Source organism: Phoca vitulina, unplaced genomic scaffold (assembly GCF_004348235.1).
Source record: "Phoca vitulina isolate PV1807 unplaced genomic scaffold, GSC_HSeal_1.0 scaffold29, whole genome shotgun sequence".
Lineage (NCBI taxonomy): Eukaryota > Metazoa > Chordata > Mammalia > Carnivora > Phocidae > Phoca > Phoca vitulina.
This window is the reverse complement of record NW_022589732.1, coordinates 14,526,325-14,551,708: the sequence shown is the minus strand read 5'-3', so window position 1 is coordinate 14,551,708 and position 25,384 is coordinate 14,526,325. Positions and strand designations below refer to the sequence as shown.

Below are 25,384 nucleotides of genomic sequence, written 5' to 3'. Positions count from 1 at the left end.
AGATGATCCTCTGCACAGCATCTCTTTGGGTTGTTTATCCAATGGAATAAATCTCTCTCTCTCTCTCTCTCTCTCTCTCTCTCTCACACACACACACACACACACACACGTCCTTTCTGTGAAAAATAACATGCATTTGCATAGACCTGGTTTGACTAGAGAGGGCAGTCTACTATGACAAAGTGTAGGTAACTCACTCACTCTGAAGCCACACAATCTCAGTCGGCTCCTGTAAAAATCACCTAGCAAATGCCAGCTCACTGATTTAGCAGAGGAAAGTAGAGCTCAGAGCTTTGGAACAAAATACTGTAAAGGGAACAGTGTGCTGGGCCTATATACACCGCTCCATAATATAAAACGGAAAAGCTCTCTGAAACAGTCAACAAGTTAAACTTCACCCTGCCACAAACAAACAAACAAACATATTGGGGGGTGGGGGAAATGATCCTATGTCAAAATCCCCGTTTTAATATAATCTGAACTTAATCAGTATAGCCATTTAGGCTATACACACTGTCACACACACACACACACACACACACACACACACACACACATTCTGTTTGCTAAAGACTGAAGTGCTGTGGAGCAGAACACCTGAAAATCTGATTTCATGGAAGTTGGATTACCCTGGAGCACACCCAAAGAAGCAGGTGTTTACATTTTGGACTTGTCCTTTCAAGAGAGAGAGTTGGTCAGGCCACAAGCATATCAATCACACAAAACAACATTTGGAAGATAGGAAGGCAACAGGTGAAAGAAGGAGAACATGATCAACTGGTCGGTGAGGCTTTCCCCCGTGGCCACTGCGCCCAGCACCTCCATCACTGCCATTTCCTACCAGGCTGGCATTGGCATAATTATTTGGCAGGCAAAACTGACTGTCAAGGCTATTCCTGCTCTTATCTTAATCCTTGTTGAGACTTCCTTTCCTTCGCCTCTGTGTAGGGTCTCTCAGAGGTCAAGAAAGGCCCAGATCACTTCCAAGTTTGAGAAGCCCATCATATTTCAAAATTAAGAAATGCAAAAACAGGGTCATAAAAATGGTGGTACACTTAAGTGTTTACATTTAATCATTTTAATTGCATGATAAACACCTTTTTTTAAGATTTTATTTACTTGAGGGGGGAGCACAGGAGGAGGGAGCAGAAGAGGGAAAGAATCCCAAGCAGACTCCATGCTGAGCCCAGAGCCTGACACAGGGCTCCATCTCATGACCCTGAGATCATGACCAGAGCTGAGACCAAGAGTCAGATGCTTAATCGACCGAGCCACCCAGGCACCCCAACTTCTATTAAGACTTCCTCTTTTTCTCTAGGACTACATGTACGGTATCATTTGAAAATAATATTAAAGTCCAGGCCTGAGCCTGAGAGAGAGGCCAGGGTGTGGGGTACGGGTCAGGCCCTCAAACTCTCTCTGCTTTCCCATATTTAGAGCCTAGCCTCAGTCCAACATATGATAAGTGAAAATGACTGCTGAGACCTTGAAAATTCTCCCTTCACCAGGCATTTAATCATTTAAATTGTTAACCTGAGGAATGAGCTCCAGTGAAATTTTGGGCATCAGCAACAGACAGTTCAGCCTTTCTAGTGTCCCTCCTATAGGAAGTGCTACCTCTATAAGCGATTCATTTCATCCTCAGATCTTGTTGTGTATATACATAGGATTAAAAAGTAATAATAAAAATAACAGAAGTGAATGGGATGCCCAGGTGGCTCAGTCGGTTCAGCATCCAACCCTTGGTTTCAGCTCAGGTCATAATCTCAGGGTCCTGGGACGGAGCCCCACATCAGGCTCCATGCTCAGCAGGGAGTCTGCTTGAGAATTCTCTTTCTCCCTCTCTCCCGGCCCCTCTCCCCACTCACACTCTCTCTCTCCGTTTCTCTCCCTAAAATAAATAAATTAATCTTTTTAAAAAAAATAATAGATGTGAAGATCACGAAAGTCTCAGGGAGATGTATGAAAATAAATATTTCTTTCATATACTCGCCATCTGGCACAAACTCTACTTTGAAATAGCAAAAGTAGAATCATTCTGTGGCATCCCAGGACTAGAACCAGCCAATTCGCTTTGGTCCTGGTGTTGCCATTTTGAGAAAGGTCAAGGATCCTCAGCCATTAGTCATCTAGAAACCTGAGTGAAGGCCACAAGAATAGTTACAGTTTTTAGGAGGGAGTTGGGAACACAGAGTGCAATGACAAACTTCAATCTAGTTCAAGTAGAAAGTACACGGCAGCAATTCACCCACATGTACACTGTGATAACACTAGAACAGGCTGTTCCAACCCCGTGCTCCCAGATTTAAAGATCCTACAGGCCCCATCCACCAATTATTCCTATCCCTTTCCTAACTTGGTGATAGTATAGGACACTGCATGTATACACCCAAAACTAAAATTAGAAACCACAATGAGTCATATTTAAAACATTCAAAGCCTTTTAAGGGCCACACCAATCTCTTTTTGCTGAACATGTACATTGAGATACCAAAGCTAAAAGATACACACAAACACCATGGGCTCACTAAATTCTTTTCTTTCAGATGAAAATAGGAGAGTATGCGACCAGTTTTAACTTGGTCTTCAAACAGAACAGGATTCTGCCAGAGCTGAGAGATTAACTGAAGAGGAAGTGGCATGTTGGAAAAGAAGGTTAAGAGTGTCACTAATGCCCAAACCACATGCTCTTCAAGTCTTGGTAGGCTGCTTATTTGAAAGGTAAAGTATGAGTCATACCCTTTGAATCCTTTAAAGCCTGAATGATTAGTCATAGTCTTTCTCCCCACTTCCTTCACCCCCTGTTCAAATCTGGTATCTGTGAAGGGAGAGGAGATTCCAGCCTGCAAGGTTCACAGCTACCTGTAGGTCCATTGGTTCCTATGGTCCTTCCTCCCACTCATGGTAGGATTACAGCAGAAACAGAAGAATACAGAAGCAAGTGTGTCTTACAGATACTAGTAGGTTTTTAATGTATCTTAAAGCTATTGTGATGAATAAAGCAAAATTTTATTTTAAAACAATGTAAAATCACTGCATCTTTCATTCTTATCCGTTCTTAATCAAATAATAATAAAAAATCTCACTATTATTATTTGAAGGTCCTTATGCTAAAAAAAGTTGACAATCACTGTTCTACAGCAGAGTGTAATGAATGAGTTAGGGGTATAAATATCTAAATACAAAGTGAAATGGAATAGACACAGTAGGAGAATATTCTTACTTATGAAAAAAAACTGCCAAAAACTAAGATATGGTTTACAAAAAAATCTGGAGATACAAGTCAACAGTAGACTAACATCAATCAACAGCCATTCTTTAAAAAGGGCAATAAATGGGCACCTGGGTGACTCAGTCAGTTGAGTGTCCGACTCTTGATTTCGGCTCAGGTCATGATCTCAGTCAGGGTCATGGGATCGGGCCACATAGGGCTCCGTGCTCAGCCAGGAGTCTGCTAGAGATTCTGTCTCTCCTTCCCCCTTGCCCCATCCCCTGTTCATGCGCACGAACATGCTCTCTCTAATGAATAAATAAATCTTTCTTTAAAAGGGGTAATAAATAACAAAATAATTGACAGAATTTAGGACCCAGGAGAATCATAACCTTGTAACCACTTACTACTAATAATATTGCTTTGAAATATATAAAACTAAAGCTGACAATTCTAAGAAAAACTGACAAGCCTACAATTACTATAGGAGATTTCAACATACTTCATCATAAACTGATAGTTCAAACAGACAAAATAGTAAGGCAATAAAAAGTTTGATCAATAATATTTAGTCACGAGCTCTACTGACTCAGTCACTAGAGCATGTGACTCTTGATCTCAGGGTTGTGAGCTCAAGTCCCACATTCAGTGTAGAGATTACTTAAAAATAAAATCTTAAAATAATAATAATAATATTTATATTTTGACCTAATTGATATAAAGAAAACCCTAACCCCAGCAAAAAGGGAATATACTTTCTTTTCAAGCACACATAGCACACTTACCAAAACTGACCATACATTATATCACAAAAGAATTTCCAAGGAGTGATATTATATCATATTATACCAATCATGTTTTGCGCACAATGCAATTAAATTAGAAATAAAACAATAAAAAGACCGTAAAAAGAATTTTTAAATTTTTTTTTTTAAAGATTTTATTTATTTGAGAGAAAGAGAATGAGAGAGAGCACATGAGAGGGGGGAGGGTCAGAGGGAGAAGCAGACTCCCTGCTGAGCAGGGAGCCTGATGTGGGACTCGATCCAGGGACTCCAGGATCATGACCTGAGCCGAAGGCAGTCGCTTAACCAACTGAGCCACCCAGGTGCCCCAGAATTTTTAAATTTTTAAAACATACTCCTAAATAAAGCATATTGTTAAAGAGGAATTCACAACCAAAATTACAACTATTAAAGTTTCTATAGCTGGAAAATTCACAATCTCATTTACAACTGCATCAAAAAGAATAACAAACCTAGGAATAAATTTAACCAAGGAGGTGAAAGACCTATATACCAAAAACAACAAGACATTAATGAAATAAATTGAAGACACAAATAAACAGAAAGGTATTCCAAGCTCATGGATTAGAAGAACTAATATCGTTAAAATGTCCATCCTACACAAAGCAATATACAGATTCAATGCAATCCCTCTCAAAATTTCAGTGGCATTTTTCACAGAAATAGGACAATCCTAAAATTTGTACGGAACCAAAAAAGATCCTGAAAAGACAAAACAATCTTGAGAAAGAAGAACAAAGCTGGAGGCAACACACTCCCTGATTTCAACCTATATTACAAGCTATAGTCATTAAAATAGTATGGTATTGGCTTAAAAACAGACACATAAATCAATGGAACAGAAAGAGAGCCCAGAATAAACCCACATATGTATGGCCAATTAATTTATGGCAAAGAAGTGAAGAATATACAATGGTGAAAGGACAGTCTCTTCAATAAATGGTGTTGGTAAAACTGGACAGCCACATGCAAAAGAATAAAACTGGACCTCTATCTTTTTCTTTCTTTTTTTCTTTTTTAAGTAGGCTCCACGCCCAGTGCAGAGCCCAATGCAGGGCTCAAATCCGAACCTCAAGATCAAGACCTGAGCTGAGATCAAGAATCGGATGCTTAACCAACTGAGCCACCCAGATGCCCAAAAACTGGACCCCTATCTTGCATCACTCACAAAAATTAATTCAAAATGGATTAAAGACTTGAATATAAAACCTGAAACCATGATACTCCTAAAAGACAACATAAGTGGTAAGCTCCTTGACACAGGTCTTGACAATGATTTTTTTTTAACCTAACAACAAAAACAAAAGCAACAAAAGCAAAAATAAGTAGGACTACATCATACTAAAAATCTTCTGCACAGCAAAGGAAACCATCAACAAAATGAAAAGGCAACCTACTGAACAGGAGAAAATATTTGTAAATCATATATCTGATATGGGGCTAATATCCAAAATATATAAAGAACTCCTACAACTCAAGTGCAAAAAAAACAATCAATCCAATTTAAAAAATGGGCAGAAGATATGAATGGACATTTTTTCAAAGAAGACATACAAATGGACAACAGACACATCATGAAAAGGTATGCTATATTACTAATCATCAGGAAAATGCAAATCAAAACCACAATGAGATATCACCTTACACCTCACAGAATGGCTATTATCAAAAGACTAGAAATAACAAGTGTTGATAGGATGTGGAGAAAAGGGAACCCTTGTGCACTGTTGGTGGGAATTCAAACTGGTGCAGCCACTGTGGAAACAGTATGGAGGTTTCTCAAAAAATTAAAAATAGAACTATTGTATGATCCAGTAATTCTGCTTCTGGGTTTTTACCCAAAGAAAATGAAAACACTAACTTGAAAAGATATATGCACGCCTATGTTCACTGCAGCATTACTTACTACAGTAACCAAAATATGGAAACATCTTAAGTATCTATCGATGGATAAATGGATAAAGAAACTGGTGTATATACATAATTAAATATTATTTGGCCATAAAAAAAAGAATGAAATCTTGCTATTTGTAACATGGATGGACCTCAAGAGCATTATGGTAAGTGAAATAAGACAAAGACAAATACCATACCATCTCTCTTATATGTGAAATCAATCAATCAAATAAATGCATGGATGGATGGATGGATGACCAACCAACCTCAAAGATACAGAAAAGAGATTGGTGGTTGCCAGAGGCAGGGGTCAGGGGTGAAAGAAATGGGTAAACTGTTTGTGTCATTTTCTTTAGTGTAAATACATAGAATAATAACGAAACATACCAATAGCTGCTTCCAAACTTGTAGTAGAACTTAGAACAAAATTAAGAGCCTAAAATATATTTATTTAAAAACAAGAAAGCTTGAACGTAAAGACTAAAATATTGAAAATAAGGTATTTAAATAATAAACTTAATATGGAATGAATAAGTCATGGGACTAAAAGGTATAGCATAGGAAATACCATCAATGGTGTTGTATGGTGACAGATGGAAGCAACACTTGTAAGCACAGTTCAATGTATAAACTTGTCAAGTATCTTATGTTGTACACCTGAAACTAATATAATATTGTGTGTCAACTCTACTTCAATTAAAAAACAAATAAATAATAAACTTAAAGTAAATAATAAATATGAAAGAATTTAATGAAATAGACCACTGAGGGAAAATAATAAAACATAAATCTCTAAAAGAGTAATAAGAAAAAAGGCAGAAATAAATAACGCTGAACAAAAAAGGTGATGTAACTAGAGATGTTACAAATGAAAAATAGTAATAGGTTACTATGAACTTCATACCAATAAATTTGCGAGCTTAGATGAATGGATAACTAAGAAGAATTAGATAAAGAAAAAAAAAGGGCGCTGAATGAGTAATCAAGTTTCTTCTTCCAAAAGACACTAGACCCAGAGTTTCATATGCAAGTTTGGCCAAACTTTCAAAAAACAGATAATGTTTTTTTTATGTAAACTGTTTCAAAAACTAGAAAAAGATCATATTTTATGAAGCTAAAATAACCTTGACACCACAACTGGAAAAGAAGAGAACAAGAAAATTATAGATCAAGATACCTCATGAACAAAGAAGCAATATCCTTTTAAAATATTAGCAAATTGAATTTAGCACTGTATTTTCTTTTTTCAAAATCACAACCAAGTAGGGTTTATCCTAGAAACGCAAAGATGGTTCACCATCACAAAATCTATATTCATGTAGTAGACCAGAGTCTATCTCATAAAGGATAAAAATTGCATTATCATCTCAATAGCTACAGAAAGAACTTTAAATAAGAACAAGCAATCATGTTTTGTTTTGTTTTGTTTTTCTTAAAGACCTTACCATAGGAGACAACAAATTTGGGGAAATTTTCTCTGAGAAAAGCTTAAAAAAGTAACTGACTTCATATTTGAAGAAAAGGACTGAGAAAAAAAGACTGAGAAGCTAAGGAGGGAAGCTAATAATCACCAAATGTCTTTTTTTCTTTCCGGGTACTTTCATATACATTATCTCACTCATTTAAGCCTCACAAAAACTATTATGTTATAAGAAGTTCTTGTAATGAAGAGGGAGTCTTAGCATACTGGAATGAGCACAGCGTGGGAGTCAGTCCAGGGTTTGAATCCTGCCTCTACCATTGATGTACTGGGAGACTTTGCAACAAGTTCCTGAGTTTCTCTGGGTCTTAGCTTCCTCAACTGCAAAATGAGGTGAATTAAAGAATACAACCTAAAGGACCCAGTTCATAAAAGGTCTTCAAGAAATGGAGCTATTTTTATAAGGTTCTCTAAGGAAAGAACAATAAAGATTTTAAACAGATGTGGGGAAAAAAATTTTAATCTTGAGAATTTCTTGATTTGGGACTTGCCCTATATAGGAACAATAAGGTAATAATTAAGGGAATACTTGTGTCTAATTATTCATAGTGTTTCTGTTTGGTTTGGGGCAATAAGGCAGACAAAGCCAATGACCTCCATTCATCTATAAAATAAAGCAGTTGGAGTAAATAATCTCTAGGGTTCCTTTTAACTTTAAAGTGTTATGACTTTAACTTCTTTACAGCTTAAGAGTTGCAAGACACTGCAATACATCACAAACTACATCTGTAATATTCCTTCTGTGGAAATGCTTAGGAAAAGTGTAAACTGTTATCCTCTACAAGTGGTATAAAATTAGCACTGCCTGAGGGAGAAGGATGGACTACATGACTTCATGCAAGGTCAGAGGGTGGAAAAAACATGGACTCAGAAGCCATGAGACCACCAACAGGAACCGTGTCCTGCCACATAACAAGCTGAGCGGACCCTGGGTGAGTTAAAGTTTGTCAAACCTCAGTTTTTTACCTGTAAAATGAATTTATCAATACCCTGAAGTTGATGTTCTCAGAAAATGAAAATATGTAACTACCTCCCAATAATATGTACTTGATAAATGTGAGTTCCCTTGGTCCCTTGAGTTCCTTTCAATCATATGATTTTGATTACTCTGTAGAAATAGAAACCAAAGGATTACACGTTTAAAGTTTGGTTCATTTCTTAAGTAAACCAAGGATCAAATCCCTGCCAAAATGTTTGGAACTCTCCTGCAAATTAATAATACAGACTCAGAGTTCATTACTGAGAAGACTAAAAACTTAAATCATTTTTGTTTGAGAAAGTCTGTGAAAAACAGTAGTACGTGATTATGTTTAATGTGACAAGTTCAAAGGTGAACTATTTAAAGTTTGAGTGTTGCTCTGGGTAAAAAATGCAGTAAGTCAGCCAGCAGATGTGAATAACTGTCTCACAGAACCTTGATCATCTATGTTAAGAGACAAAAATCCTCTCTTAAATAGCAATGGAAAGGATCACAAAAAACCCAAGTTAAAAAATAAAACATAAGAATCACACACTAGCCCCAGATAAACAAAGTGCATTGAGTGGTATGATCAAAGAATTAATCCTAAAAAGAGATATTCTGGGCACTTTTACTGAGAAGAGTGTTTAAAAATATAAATTTCACCACAGATTATTTTAAGTGTTCAAGATCATAAGCAAAGGAAAAGCTAAATATAAGGGCTGGTGATCTAAAAATATGACACTACTATTTTAAGTCTAAAGAGATCTAAATTAAGTGTAAGCATGTTTCAACCCTTTTCAAATTTCTTCTTTATAGTACAGGAATATCAATCAAGGTATAATTATACAAATATTACTGTAATTGGGCTTACCTAATAAAGTTTAAGAGTTAAGACAGGGCAATTTTCTAGGAAATATGATTAATGGCAATATGCACATTGTTAATAGTTCATAAACCCTTTCACATAGTATTTTAGGAACATTCTTTTATTCAGTAGGTCTAGACATTACAATATGTTTCAAAAATAATCCAAGCTGGTGAATCAACCCAAGTTTTGATGATTTCAAGCAGACTGTTCAGAGCAACACTGAACAGAAAGTGGCAACACTTTGCAGTTCTAAATCAAACTATCATTTGCCTGCCAACAGACAAAGCCACTGATGCCCTTTTTAAGGAGTTCATACCACAAGACCACTTCACAATTGACACAGTTTCATACATTCAGATACTGAACACCCTTGGATAGGGTCCAAAAACTGCCTCCCTTTTCATTTCTGCCCCATCCCAGAAATAAGAATGAAATTCCATTGTACACTACAACAGCAACTTTTCTAAGGCAAATAAAATAGTTTGCCATAAACATTTTCTACCTATAAGGAATCCATCTGAAGTAAATCCACACTGGCAGAAAATGAATCTGGTAGGTTCATATAGCTTACTCTCCTTCACTAGCCCTATTACTCATCCAGTACTTGGCTATGAATTGTGAAAAACCACTTTCAGCTTGTCATCTTACTGCTCAAGAACTGCAAAGCTTCTCTGCTGCCCAATTCCAGATTCCTCTGCCTGGCTTCCAAGGGCCTTAATCACCTAGCAGAACTCACCTCAGCTTAGTTCCTACCACTCCCAACATGACTGTCCCTCTCCTCACAGGCCCCATGACTTGCTCCTCTAGTTCATTCCAACCGGAGTATTTTCCTTATCCCCACATCTATCTTTCCCAAGTCCCACTTCCTATGTGCAGGTTCTTTCTACTATTCCTACCTACAGTGATAGCACTTTCTCTGAATTCCTATTATATAGGGAAAGTCAGTCTGCTTTACAGCTCCTTTATTTATTTACTTACTTACTTACTTGATAGAGAGAGAGACAGCGTGCTGCAAGTGGTGGGGTAGGGGCAGATGGAAAGGGAGAGAGAAACTCAAGCAGACTCCGCGCTAAGCAGGAGCGGACACCAGGCTCAATCTCACAACCCTGAGATCAGACCTGAGCCAAAACCAAGAGTCAGACACTTAACCGATTGTGCCACCCAGGTGCCCCTCCACATTACAGCTCTTCAATTTAAAACTTCTTAAAGAATTTTTTTACTTCTTTTTTTAAAAAAGATTTTATTTTTTTAAAGCAACCCAACATGGGGCTGGAACTCACAACCCTGAGATCATGAGTTGCATGCTCCACTAAACCGAGCCAGCCAGGCGCCCCCTGCTTAAAGCATCTTAAAAAAATTTCTCTGCAGCAGAAATGTGTTCCTCTATGATACACAGAAGAATAAAACCCACATGAGGGCGCCTGGGTGGCTCAGTCAGTTAAGCATCTACCTTCAGCTCAGGTCGGATCTGGGGGTCCTGGGATCAAGCCCCAAGCCGGGCTCCATGCTCAGCGGGGACTCTGCTTCTCCCTCTCCCTCTGCCTGCCACTCCCCTGCTTGTGCTCTCTCTCCCTTTCTCCTTCTCTGTCAAATAAATAAATAAAATCTTAAAAAAAAAAAAAAAGGGGATAAAACCAACATGTATGACATCCCTCCCATGGGTATATCCGGGATTATGCACAATTTCCAGCCATAACAGCTATAATTTCACTAATATCTCTCCTGCTGGAAAAAAAAAAAAGCATAATATAAAGCAAGTGAATATATTATACTTCAATAAAAATTAAAAGAAAAAAAACAATTACCTAGTAAACAGGAACGAGAGGGATGTTATTATACATGTGACTTTGAATATGCTCAATTTACTTTAAAAAAATAAAGCATTTGCAAATTTTGGCATTTTATTACTACTAATAAATAACTTATAATAAATCTTACAAGTGATCGTTCATAATACACTGGTAAGAACTGCCATCCTATGTAGCACGTGGTGTGCTAGACATAATAGAAGGTAATCAATAAATACTTAATTAACCAATCAGTGTGTCTAGCTCATTAATCAATTACACATAAATATTACTGCTGCTGCTGCCTGATAATGATGATAATTGACAATGATGCAAAATACTCTTCTGCTACAGTCTCTAAAGGAACAAATGACTTCTTACAGGGAAAATCTAACCAATATTATGCAACTCTAACCAATATTTTAACAGTAAAGCATGACCGTTACACTCCTGAAGTTTATGAAGATTGAGACAGTTTCTGTAGCAATCATCATGGAACCCTACACCTCCTGTGCAACAGTGTGGCTATTATTACAATCTTGGATAAAATTAGCAAATTGTAAACTCTATCTGCTTGGGCAGTTAGAGATCAGATAACTTTTGCTCCACCCAAAAGAAAGCCTTTCTTTAACAATGCAAATTTTGTTCTATATTAAAATGTTCTCATTTTTACAATAAGGAATTGCCCAAGCATTAGAAGCCCCTCATCAAAAGTTATAACTCAAATATATAATCTTTAACTGATACTAAACCCATTCTCCAACATATCAACATGCCCTTAACTGCCAGTACTCAAATAGACTATGATTTGATTTTGACAACCCCCAAATCCTAAAAATGTCAAAAGTCCTGAAAATATATCTTTCCCTAAAAAAATCTCTAAACATATATCAGATTGCTTAGGTATAAATCTATCTACAGACCAAGATTCTGTTTTCACTAGTCCTGACATTCTAACATTCTAGGAACAGAAATTAATCTAAGAACAAAATTTTAAAACATGTTTTATTCTTTAGTGTTGCCTAAGCAGACACTATTTAGAAGTCTTTGTAAAAGTGGATGACAGAGGAAGCTCTGTCATGCCCTGGAAACCTCCAAACATCAACCAAACAGCCCAAAAGAATGTCCTACTCAACAGTTCCAAGGATGTCATTAATTGCTTCCATCTGTTTCCCTCTCTGTCCCCTCCCCCTTCAAGTCAAGGCATCTAGTGAAGTTATTTTCTGCTTCATTTTGCATTCTAAAGAAACGCAAGAAAAGCATGAAGAGCCGTAATGTTTTAAATTGTGGAATATTTGCCCCCCAAATTTGTCTGACAACCACAGTCATATTGTTTGTACTCTACCCTATTTTCAAGTAACATATTAAGTTTTATGTACTTTTTAAACATTGCTCAGTAAATTTTTCAGTTGATCGTAACATAGTGTTTTTCCCTGATTCCCCATGGAGACCAGGATTTTTCCCCCGTGGTGGAATAAAGCTTAAAACCTCCGAATGGTTTCATCTATTGATGATCCTTACGTAAATCAACTGTTTAAAATTGCATAATTTTATTATGCATAATTAAAATTGCATAATTATGACTTTCTAATTCTATCATTAATTCCACATTTGTTGGTTAGAATTCCCCTCATCAACTAGGGTTATTAGGCTGCTCTGTGAGAGAGAGTCTGTAGAGGGAAGACAAGATAGTTACAATTTTGGGTGAGGGGAGATAACAACTTTTAACATCTATTCCCTTAGCAACTTCCAAATATACAATACAGTATTGTTAACTATAGTTACTATGCTGTACATTACATCCCCAGGATTTATCTTATAACTGAAGTCTGTACCATTCAACTACCTTCATTCATTTCCCTCATATTCCTGTGTGTGTGTGTGTATATATACATATAAATACATATATGTATGTATACATATACACATATAACACACACACACATATACAAACATATCATATTTTCTTTATCCATTCATTCTGTGATGGACACTCAGGTTGTTTCCATGTCTTGGCTATTATAAGTAATGTCGCAATGAACATGGGAGTACACATATCTTTTTGAGATAGTGATTTTGTTTCCTTTGGATAAATAAACAGAATTGGAATTGCTGGATCATGTGGTAGTTCTATTTTTAATATTTCAAAGAACCTCTGGAAAGGCAAGATAAATGCTTAATTTTTTTCTCTAAATTACCAATTACCAATAAATAAATAAATAACCAATTACCAGAGTAAGGGATCGGTGTCCTAGTTACCACCAAGGGTAATCAATGAAGTTTTATTTTGTTTTAAAGTTACCTACTTTTTTGAAAATATTATCACAACTAAGACACACTCCTTAATTTTTCTAAGTCCCCAAAGAAGCCTGTGAGAGCACATAGCATACTTCAAGGTAATATCTCTGGGAATGAGCAGAAATGAGTTTCCTGAAGAAATTCATTTACCAAATTATATTCATAGACTTCAATGTCAGGGTTGAAAGGAACTTCCTATAGGGTTATATAGTTCAAATATCTACCTGATGTTGAAACCCCCTGTACATTATCTCGCCACACTGTGTACCTTCCAGGGGGTGAGTGGCAAACAGGTACAAGCTAGACCTGTGTTTCTAACGTAACATAAATGTAAGCTTAACTATAGTGTTTAACTGACAGCACAGGACTCCTCTTAATATTACTATGCTATGAAATGGCACATAAAGTAGGCTCATATTGGTTAGAGCTGGAAGAAACCTTGGAGGTTACCAAGTCCAAAGAAGGCAAATCAGACAAGATACTCCCACAAAACAGGCTCTACAAAAAAACAGATGCTTCTGGCCCCTTACTTCTTGACACATGAACATTTTGCAGAATTAACAGAAACACCGTTATGTAGAAGCACCCACTCAAGTAAGTTAGAAATAAGAAGACATCAATATGGGTGAAATTTTGCATCTGTTCAATGAAAATAGAACATAAGGAGGATAAAAATAAAGGAATACTTCTCACTTTATTTAAAATTGTGATATGTAACATACATACAGAAAATTGTATAAAACATATGTATAATATAAAGAATAAAACAACCACCCATATAACTCAACACTTATGTCAAGAAATACATTACCATTTTATTTATTTGTTTGTTTGTTTTTACATTATTACCATTTTAGAAGCCCCTGTGTGCCTCTCCCTAAGTATAACCCTCCTCCTTCCTCCCAGAGGTATTACTACCCTGACTTTTGCAATCATTATTTCCTTACTTATCTTTATCTTTTAACCACGTTAAGTAGGCATCCGTAAACAACACAGTTTATTTCTACATGTTTTTGAACTTTAAATAAATGGGACCTACATATCTATCTACCTACATATCTATCATTCATTTCTCTCAATTATTTTTTTTTTAAGATTTTATTTATTCATTTGAGACACACACAGAGAGAGAGAGAGAGAGAGAGCATGAGCAGGGGAAGAGGCAAAGGCAGAGGGAGAAGCAGGCTCCCCGCTGAGGCAGAAGCCCGATGTGGGGCTCGATCCCAGGACCCCAGGATCATGACCTGAGCCGAAGGCAGATGCTTAACCATGTGAGCTACCCAGGCGCCCCTCTCTCAATTATTTTTGAGATTCATTCATTTTTTTAATTAAGGTGAAATTCACATAACATAAAATTAACCATTTTCAATCCTTTTCATTACTGATTAGTATTCCAATTTATGACTATACCATAATTCTTTTCATCCATTCTACTATGAATAGATCAATGGGGTCATCATGAACAATGTTGATACTAAAATCTTCATATATAGATCCAGTGTGCATGAGCATAAGTGTCTCTAAGAATTGCCTGTCTTCTACTTTACTAACACCAAACTGTTTTCCAAAGTGGCTGCACCAATTTACACCCCCAACAGCAGTGTATGAGAGTTCCAATTGCTCCACACCCTTATCAACAACTGATATTATCAGACTTCTTAATTTAGAGGTTATAATAGAATAATTTGCACTGCTCTGATGACTAATGAGATAGAGCACCTGTTCCTAATTTTTTGGCCATTTGGATTTCCTCTCTTTTGAAGTGCCTATTCAAATCCCCTGCCCTTCTTTTTGTAACTGAATAGACTTACCTTACTCTTGACTTGTAGAGGTTCTACTTTTTTTCTTTTTGTCTTATGCATTAGCCTTTACTTTAAAAAAGGGGCGCCTGGGTGGCTCAGTCGGTTAGGCGTCTGCCTTCGGCTCAGGTCATGATCCCAGGGTCCTGGGATCAAGCCCTGCATTGGGCTCCCTGCTCAGCAGGGAGCCTGCTTCTCTCTCCTCCTGGCTTGTGCCTGCTCATGCTCACTGCCCCTATCTCTCTCTTGTCTCTCTAATAAATAAATAAAATCTTTAAAAAAGAAAAAAAAAGAAAACACATTAAAAAAAAAAGTTGTTCCTGGAATCAGCTAATTTTCTTTCCTAACAAGAGGATTATTCTGCTTAGCAAGAGAAGAAAGTTTTAATTACTCACTTAATAAATGCTGGTGGCATATCTCTCTTCAAAATCTGATCCTCAGTGGTTTGAACAGTTTCTTTTCCAACCTATAGGAGAAAAAGATTCACAATTCAATAATAAATTCTCAGACTCTTAAAAACTATTACTTCAACATATTTGAAACATATACTTTACATATAATCTATCATTGAAGTTTCTGGATTCAAAGAAAATTTCTGGATTTTTGAAATTATCAAGATTGTTCCCATATATGTGTCCACAATATACCTGATAACAATATGGAGTACAGGGCGCCTGGGTGGCTCAGTTGGTTAAGCGACTGCCTTCGGCTCAGGTCATGATCCTGGAGTCCCTGGATCGAGTCCCGCAATGGGCTCCCTGCTCGGCAGGGAGTCTGCTGCTCCCTCTGACCCTCCCCCCTCTCATGTGTTTGCTCTCTCATTCTCTCTCTCTCAAATAAATAAATAAATAAATCTTTAACAAAAAAAAAAAAAAAACAATATGGAGTACAAACATAATGTATTACCCCTTCTTCAGAATAATTCAGATGAAGGCACCACTGAGCACAGTAAAAAAAAAAAAAGAGAGAGAGAGACAAATTCATCACTGAGATTTACGTGTATCTGTTTAATTGACAAATTGCTCTCTCTCTCTTTTTTTTTAAGATTTTATTTTTAAGTAACCTCTACACCCAATGTGGGGCTCGAACTCACAACCTCAAGATCAAGAGTCACATGCTCTACCAACTGAGCCAGCCAGGCACCCCTATATCTTTAGAACAATGCATGAAGTACATCAATCAAGCAAGGTAAGTAGGTTAAAATGTCTATACAGAAAAAAAACAAATGTTACTGGAGCTGAAAAAAAATATGAAATAGTTATGATGCTGAAACTAGAAACCAAACATATGAAAATACACAACTTCACCCGTCATCTAATAAATTCAAACTAAAACAACATGTTTTTTCCCCTAATTATAGAGCAACTTTAAAAAGTAATATAAAATGCTGAATTCTAGAATAGTTTTATACCCTTCTGGTGGCAATGTAAACTGGCATACTCTCTTTGGAAAAGCATTTGCTAGTATGAATTAAGAAATATAAAAAATATCATATCTAGGGCCTGGGTGGCTCAGTCGTTAAGCGTCTGTCTTCGGCTCAGGTCATGATCCCAGGGTCCTGGGATCGAGCTCCGCATCAGGCTCCCTGCTCAGCGGGAAGCCTGCTTCTCCCTCTCCCACTCCCCCTGCTTGTGTTCCTGCTCTCACTATCTCTCTCTCTGTCAAATAAATAAATAAAATTTTTAAAAATAAATAAAATAAAATGTCATATCTAGGAATTCCACTAATGAGAATATACCCTATAAACAATAATACCAAATGTGGTAATAACAATATCCACAAAAATATTCACTATCATGTTAGTTATAAGAGCTAAAATATTTTTTAAATAACTTATACAACAATGAGGAACAGTTAAGTAAATTACGATATATCTTTAGATAGTGTACTAAAGGGCCATTAAAACAATGGTTATGAAGACTCAACACTACAGGAAGATGTTTATGACATTATATTTCATTTAAAAGGAATAAAAATAGGGCGCCTGGGTGGCTCAGTCGTTGGGCGTCTGCCTTCGGCTCAGGTCATGATCCCAGGGTCCTGGGATCGAGTCCCGCATCGGGCTTCCTGCTCAGCGGGAAGCCTGCTTCTCCCTCTCCCACTCCCCCTGCTTGTGTTCCCTCTCTCGCTGTCTCCCTCTCTCTGTTGAAAAATAAATAAAATCTTTAAAAAAATAAAAATAAAAAAAAAAAGGAATAAAAATAATAAATACACAATGATTACAACAAACCAAAAAAATCCATATGCATGAAGTAAAACACTGAAAGAATACAAAACAAAATGTTAACAGTGGTTATAATGATGCTTAGGAAATTCTGTATCTGTATATCCTATTTTCTAATTTTCCTAAATGTGAAGATACAATTTTTGTAATTTAAAAAGTAATATTAAAATGTTACTCTGGGTTATTTAGATGCCATTATTTTCTACCTAATAACTGTAGTAATTATGTCATTTCATATAAATCTTCCAAATAGTAGTAGCTAAAAATATAAAAATATATCAAAATATTAAAAGTCACACTACCCAGATTGTGTATATGCGCAGATGTCTTTATTACACCACAAATGGTACACATACTTGCTTTTTTCAAGATTATTCCTACGTAGGGCTTGGATGTCAATTTTTCTTTCACTACAGTTATATCACATATTCTCAAGTACTCTAAAAGAGGTTAAACTTGAATACAGTGAATGGGGAAATTCACCCGTTTTATCAATATAAAGCTACGTAAAAGTGCTAAATCACAAATATAAACCCACAGTTTAATGCAGAAATCTGTGAAAAATTTTAAAACCCAGAATGGAAAGTTTCTCAATCCTATTTAGCCATTTAACTTTCGATTGAGTTTAAAGAAGAAAAATGAGTAAGAAAAATCCCTAAGTGCACAGTAAATCAGCTAAAGAAAAATACTACAATAAACTATTCTCAGGAAATACAAGTCATGCATAAGTTAATGAATACAAGTTTTTTCTCTCAAGTTAATAGCTCAGAAAAAAGCAAAACACATATACCACTGGGAAATAGCCAGTGCTTTTGTAGACAATAGACTGTCTGTAAAAGCCTTTCAAATCAGCAGCTGGTTCTCTAGTTTCTCAGATCAAAACATGACAGAATATTTCCAGATGTATTGTTCACTATATTTTCCAACTAAAATCAACCATTCAAAAAGCTGTGGGCCATGATTTCATGAAGTAAAAAATGAAGTTCAGCAACAAAGTCACTAGTTCATACTAAGTATAAAGGGCCTAGAAGGATATTCACATTTAGACACATGGAGATTTCTTTTATTTTACACACGGAGAGACAGAGCAAGGGAAGAAGAGGAGTGAGTTCCTCTTAGATCTCCTTTAGGAAACATCCAGTTAGTTATTCAGCATTATTAAACATTGACTGAGTACAACTACATAAGCCAGGCACTGTTCTAGGCACTGTTTTAGGTACTGGGGTAGAGCAGGGAGTAAAAATAAGTCCCCTGCTCTCATGGAACTTATATTCTAGTAGTAGATAGAGAGTACACAAGTAAATAAATAAACCAACAAAATCATCCTAGATAAAGGTGATGCCATAAAGAGTATGGGGTAGGAGGAGAGAGAGCCTTCTTCAAAAAGAGTGGATAAAAAAGGCTTCTCTGAGGAAGTAACACTGGAGTTGAGGCTCTGAAGCTGAGAAGAAACCATTCATGCAAGAGCTGGGAAAGAACACTCCAGTGGGAGAAACAAGAGAAAGACCCTATGGCAGGAAAGTTTGAGTATATTCAAGGAAGTGGAAGGAGGCCAGAGTGGCTAAAGCTCAATGAGGGGAGAAAGTGTGGGGATAGGGTTGGGTAAAGCCAAGGGCCAGATCACAGAGTCCTTTCGGCGAGGTTAAGATGTGTGGAATCTTTTCTAAATACAGTAAGAAGCAGGAGTGCTAAACAGGAGATTGACATGTGATCTGATTTTCTTTTTAAAAAGTCATTTTGCCTGTTATGTGGCAAAGTGATCTTAGCAGGCAAGGGGAAGCAGAGTGACCAGTTAAGAGTCTATTGCGGTCATCCAGCGGAGAGAGGGCAGTGCCTTAAAACAAGACATGAAAGTGGAAATGGAGAATTAGTTCCTTTGGAGGAAGAAGTAATAGGATGTGCTCTTAGACTCGGAGGTGCAGGGGATGGGGAGTAGATTGAAGGGGAAAAAAATCAGGAATGACTTCTAGATCAATTAAGTGAAAGGTCTTTGAAGATGGCAATGCTAGAAGACTGATACATGGCAAAGATTTATCATCAAAAAATAAAACAATCATGAGTACACCCGACAAAACCATTAAAACATTTTTGCAAATAGTCAATATTCTGACCCTGGTGGAGGACATTACTAAAGAATGAATTTTATTTAATTATTTTATGTCTCTTTTTTAAGGGTAGTGGTAGGTGGGGAAAGAAATATAGATAATAAAAATATATTCAAAGGCGGGCACCCGGGTAGATCAGTCAGTTAAGCATCTACCTTGGGCTCAGGTCATGATCTTGGGGTCCTGGAATCGAGCCCCAAGTAGGACTCCCTGCTCAGTGGGGAGCCTGCTTGTCCCTCTCCCTGTGCCCCTCCCCTTCTCTCAAATAAATAAATAAAATCTTAAAAAAAAATGTTCAAGGCCACTTATCCAGAAGCTATTTTTAAGTATTTAAGTGACAGGCACTAAATTTGATTCACTATTCTAAGCTGCATTCATACTTGCAGTGATAATATCCACAATCACTGCAAGCTTCATACACTCAGTCCAGAATTAAGTTAGGTTCGATGAATAAATGATCCTATTTTTAAGGCACAAACATAAAGCGTGACTATGTAGAATGAATGCCGTTTCACTCGAGGAACTGATTTTTAGCAACACTGTCCAATATGAACTTTCTTTTATAACAGAAATGTTCTATTTAAACTGTCTTACCCAGTACAGTAGCCATTAGCCACAGGTGGCTATTGAGCACTTGAAATATGGCTAGTGCACCTGAAGAACTGAGTTATCACTTTTTATTTAATTTTTAATTAATCTTAATTTTTTAAATTAAGATTTTATTTTTCTTTTATAGCATTTTAGGTTTGTAACAAAATTGAGGGGAAGGCGCAGAGATTTCCCAAACATTCCCTGCTCCATACGACAGCCTCCCCCATTAACATGCCCCCTGGAGAAGTACATTCGTCACTACCAATAAACCTACCATTGACTACATCATAATCACCCAAAACTCACAGTTTACATGACAGTTCGTTTGGTACGGTACATCCTATGGGTTTGACAAATCCATAAGGACATGTATCCATCATTATGGTATCATATAGAGAACTGCGCTAAAAATCCTCGGGCTCTGGTATTCATCCCTCCCAGCCCTCAAATCCCTAGCAACCACTGATCTTTTTCACTGTCTCCACAGTTTCACCTTTTCCGGAATGTCATATAGTCAGAATCATCCAGTACGTAGACTTTACAGATTGGCTTCTTTCAATTAATTTTAATTTTAATTTCCACATGTGGCTAGCGGCTACTGTATTGCACAACTCAGGTCTGTGGGACTTTCACTGTCTTCTAAAACTGGCCTTCCTACCTCCAGACTTCCTTCTTCTAATTCACTCTTCACACAGCTGCTAGATTAACTTTCATTTTTGCCTTTACTACGTGGTCTCTTCACAGAAAAAAGAAGCTGGGCCTGGAAAGGCAGAGGTTACCAGATGGCGAAGAGAGGGATCAGAGAGCCCAAGCAGAAGAAAGGAGAAAACAGGCAATGGCTCAGATGTGTTTGAGCTCATGGTTGACTAGACAAGAAAAACAGGCTGGTTGCGCCTCAGCAAAAGAAATGAGGCTACAAAGGAAAGCCCCAGTCACCCTGGGAAGGGCTTTGTATGCCAAGCAAAGGCAGAGGATTATGTAACTTAACCTGCCTATTTATTCAAAGGTTGTCATCCTCTGTTCTAGATCTTTCCAAGTCAATGTTCTATCACTGAAGGATCAACTCAAGAAGTTCCAAAGAAGCCAGTTCCTAAAGATATGTAGGACCAGAAAGGCATCTTCTATTTGAGATCAACTGGCAAAGTCTATCTAGGAAAGCCAAGCCAAAGCTTGACATTTTTAAGCCATCAACCAGGAAATGACAGGAAATGCACTTTCCTCCTTCTTCCCCACACTATCTAAACAGAAACAGCTTTTTTAGCACGCATCTTTTCCAAATAAAAAGAGTAGAACAATTAAGAAGGGGATTAATTCACAAAACGTTCTTTGTTAACTAGCAGGAATCTTCATGGCTTATGGAAAAACATACTCCTGGATGTCAGCCTTAGAATGGGGAAGCTTATGATTCGTAATACGGGCTACACTTTGCAAACAAGCAGGTCAGTAATAATCTTTTTTTTTTTTTTTTAAAGATTTTATATATTTATTTTAGACATAGAGAGTGAGAGAGACAGAGCACAAGCGGGGGGTGGGGAGGAGAAGAGGGAGAGGGACAAGCAGACTCCAGGCTGAGCACAGAGCCCAACCCAAGGCTCGATCCCACGACCCAAGATCACGACCCAGAGATCATGACCCTGCAAACTCAACCAGAGCTGAAATCAAGAGTCCGATGCCTAACTGACTGAGCCAGCCAGGCTCCCCTGGTCAGTAATAATCTTAACAAATGCTTCTCGAACCTGTGCAGCACCAGTCACCAAAACACTTGACTAGTTAAGACAAATGTTTTTGCTACATACATGTTAAGAACATATGCAAAGGAATTTGGTGACTTGGTTTTCAGTTCCAGCTTAATAATGGTCTTGTGACCTCAAATAAATCATATAATTACTCAAATATTTCTTCCAAGCTATATGATCTCTTTGGGTATTTCCTTACTTGTCTACTGTAGGTTGGCCAAACTCCCTTTTAATTCTCTGATAAAGGAAATTTACCTTAATCTTTTCTACCTTAAGTCCTCATTTATGACCTCAAGTTCTTTTTAGGAACAAGGCAAGGTATGAAACGATTAACAAATGCAAAATTTAAAAGCTCTCACTTCCTGTATATTTTATCTATACATTTTATGATTGTGAGATTAAAGTAGATGGCTGATTTTTTAACCTTAAATCTTATTCCCTCTGGAAAAAAGACCCATAGTTAAAGGGTTAAAAAGAAAAAAGGCAGAGAAAAGAATGACAAATAGTCTTAATTATAGTCTAAGTTCTGAGCAGGTTTTCCAGATCAGCATTTAAAAACAGCCCTTTCAAAGTAACTTTATAGTAAATACATTTTATTACTTCCAAGCTTTATTCCATTGCTGAAATTCAGATTTGTTGCTTCTATTCACTGCTAAAACTATTTCTCTTTTATTTCTTTCTTCAGAGAATTGCCTCTAACTCTTGAGGCCCAATTCCGCTCAATTCAATAAACAGGCAGTAAGTGCCAACTATGTGTCCGGTAGGTGGTGGGAAGAGAATGAGATAAGAAATAAAGCATCCTTAGACAGATAAACTGAAATAATGGTAGTGAATGAGTACGCGGCCTGGGGGCATTTTTAGGGGGCTTGGCAGGAAGCCCTGTTTCTTTTGAAGAGCCCTTACTTTGTTCAGTAGTTAATTTAAATATCTTTTGTTCAATATGTGACTTTAGTTCAAAATTCCATGTGAGAGGCCTTTTGTCTTCTACTGTTGTTATTATTACTCCTTTTATCACAATCTACTCAATTTGGTTCAGTAATGTAGAGAGATTTGGTTTCTTTCCAGCAAAAAAAAAAAGCTTGGCTAGTTCAAGTCATTACCTAGACTAAAAAATATGTTAATGTAGATGTCTCCCTTAGCTAAACTAAGAAAACAGGAAGGCAAAACACATCAGAAGGACTTATGTTACAGATTTGTACAGCAGAAGTGTATAGAACATAGGACATCTATAGAACATTACATTTAAAGGATGCAGGGAGATGGTAATCAACATAAGTTGGACAAGAAGATGCAAATGATGAAAATGCAAGCCTAATGTACAGTTAAAGTTACAGCAGGCCAGCTATGGAGCCAATCAATAGAAACCAACTGATTGTGACCTGCCAAGGGAATGTGCACCCATCTACCTGTACTTAGTTTGGCTCAAATCACTGTTTCTACAGTGTATTAGGCTGATCAATCCATTATACTGAACGGCCATTGATACACAGCTGTGTCCAGTACCACATCTGGGTCATACAAGAATGATAATAATGTATGTGCCTACCATCAGCAACATTTTTGGTTGTTTTCCTGCGATGGTGATGGACTTATGATCCATCCACCCCCACGGTACCTTTTGCATCATTCACAGATGATATACTAGAGTCAGGTATTTAAAAGCCATATATCCAGAAAAACGAGGACTCTCTAACCTACACTGATTTCCAACTCACTCATTTAATCAAGAACTTACTGAGTACTTCCTATGTAGTAGGCACTGTGTACAACACTGTGTGTGATAGCAATACAAAAATCAGTGAGACTCAGTCCCTGCCCTTCACAGAAAGACAAGACAAATGTTTAAACAAATCACTGTAACACAGTGTAATGCATGCTCTAACAGAGTTCCATCCAAGCTTCAGCTCTGTGTCAATGAGGCCGGAGAGGTTTCACAGAGGAAAGGAAACTCTAGAAAGGCTGAAAAGAGTTATCCAAGAGTAATGGGATTTGGGGAAGAAAGGATAGCTTCCCAGGAGTGGGGCAGCATATGTGAAAGTATGGCCGGTTCAGGGAACACAGATCCACAGGGAGGAGGTATAGAGAGGATAGGAAGTTGGAGAGGCAGACAGGGACATTAGGGAGGGCCTTGTATGCAGTGGGCTTTGACTTTATTCTCTAAGCAATGGGAAATTATTTAATGGTTCTAAGCAAAAGACATTATTAGGTTTGCATTTCAATAAGAAAAATACAGCAGCAAAAATGGATCAAAGATTTAAAAAACTACAATGACAAGTTCATGTGTTAGTTCATTTATTTAATCAAGTATTTATATAACATATGATGTGCCAGGTATTACAGACAGTAATGAAGCAAATACATGTGGCCCCTGACCTCACAGAGCTTAGAGTCTTTGTGAAAGATAAATTACAGATGAGCTAAAGCACCGGCAGTATGGATGGATATGAGGGCAGACTTAAGAGGTGCATATATAAGACACTCCATGTGGAGGGTAAGGGAGAAATCTAGAATGACTCCCAGCCTCCTGACTCAAATGGACTTAGGAGTAGAGGTAATATAGGAAGAGCAAACCAGATCTGAGAGGGAAACTCATTACTACCCATGGGGTGTTTAGATGGAGATAAGCAAATGTTCCATAAGCAACTGAAGAGATGGTTCCTCGGTTTACTTGCCTGGGCTGAAGAAACAGATTGCAGCTGGTGGAAGAGCAAGTTGGTGAAAAGAGCTGAGAAGGAAATGTCTGAGCACAGCATCCAGGGAATGGCAGAACGATGCCACGAAAGCCGAAGGAATCGAGTTTCAAGGATGTGAGAGAACAGTAATTAGTGTCAACTGCCAGAGTTAATGGTTTCTAGTATAATCAGAGACTGTGCAACCATCACCACAATTTTTGAACAATTTTCATCACCCCATAAAGAAACCCATTAGCAGTTCACTCCTTTCATTTATCCCCAACCCTTCTCCAACCCCATCTAGCCATAGGCAATCAGTAATTTACCTTCTGTCTCTACAGATTTGCCTGTATTTGATACAAATGGAATCACACAATATATGACCTTTAGTGACTGGCTTATTTCATGTTGGAGTATATATCAGCACTTCATTGCTTTTTATTGACAAATAATTGCTTTTTATTGACAAATGTGGTTATACCACATCTTGTTTACCATTCATCAATTGGTGGACATTTGGATTATTTCCACTTTTTGGCTCTTATGAATAATGCTGCTATGAACATTAGTGTACATGTTTTTGTGTGGATGTTTGTTTTCATTTCTCTTGGGTATATATCTAAGGATAGAATTGCTGGATCACATGGTAACTCTATGTTTAAACTCTTGAGGAACTGTCAGAATGTCTTCCAAAGAAGCAGTACCATTGAACATTCCCACCAGCAATAGCAATATATGAGGGTTCTAATTTCTCCACATTCTCAGCAACATTATCTGTCTTCTTTTATCATAGCCATCCTAGTGCAGTGGTATCTCGTTGTGGTTTTGATTTGAATATCCCTGGTGGCTAATGATGTTGAACATCTTTCTATGTGCCTATTAACCATTTGTATACCTTCTTCAGAGAAATGTCTATTCAGATCCTTTACCCATACTTGAATTATAATTTT

General features: G+C 37.2%; 1 protein-coding gene across 3 annotated transcripts in view; it reads right to left on the bottom strand.

Moving 5' to 3' along the window:
• Positions 1–25,384, bottom strand: part of VCL (vinculin) — a 111,951-nt gene that overhangs the window by 58,214 nt on the left and 28,353 nt on the right. For all 3 annotated transcript variants that reach the window (XM_032423528.1, XM_032423530.1, XM_032423529.1), the window contains exon 2: positions 15,502–15,572. In XM_032423528.1, coding sequence (XP_032279419.1) covers positions 15,502–15,572 — 71 coding nt within the window. The remainder of the gene's footprint in view (positions 1–15,501; positions 15,573–25,384) is intronic.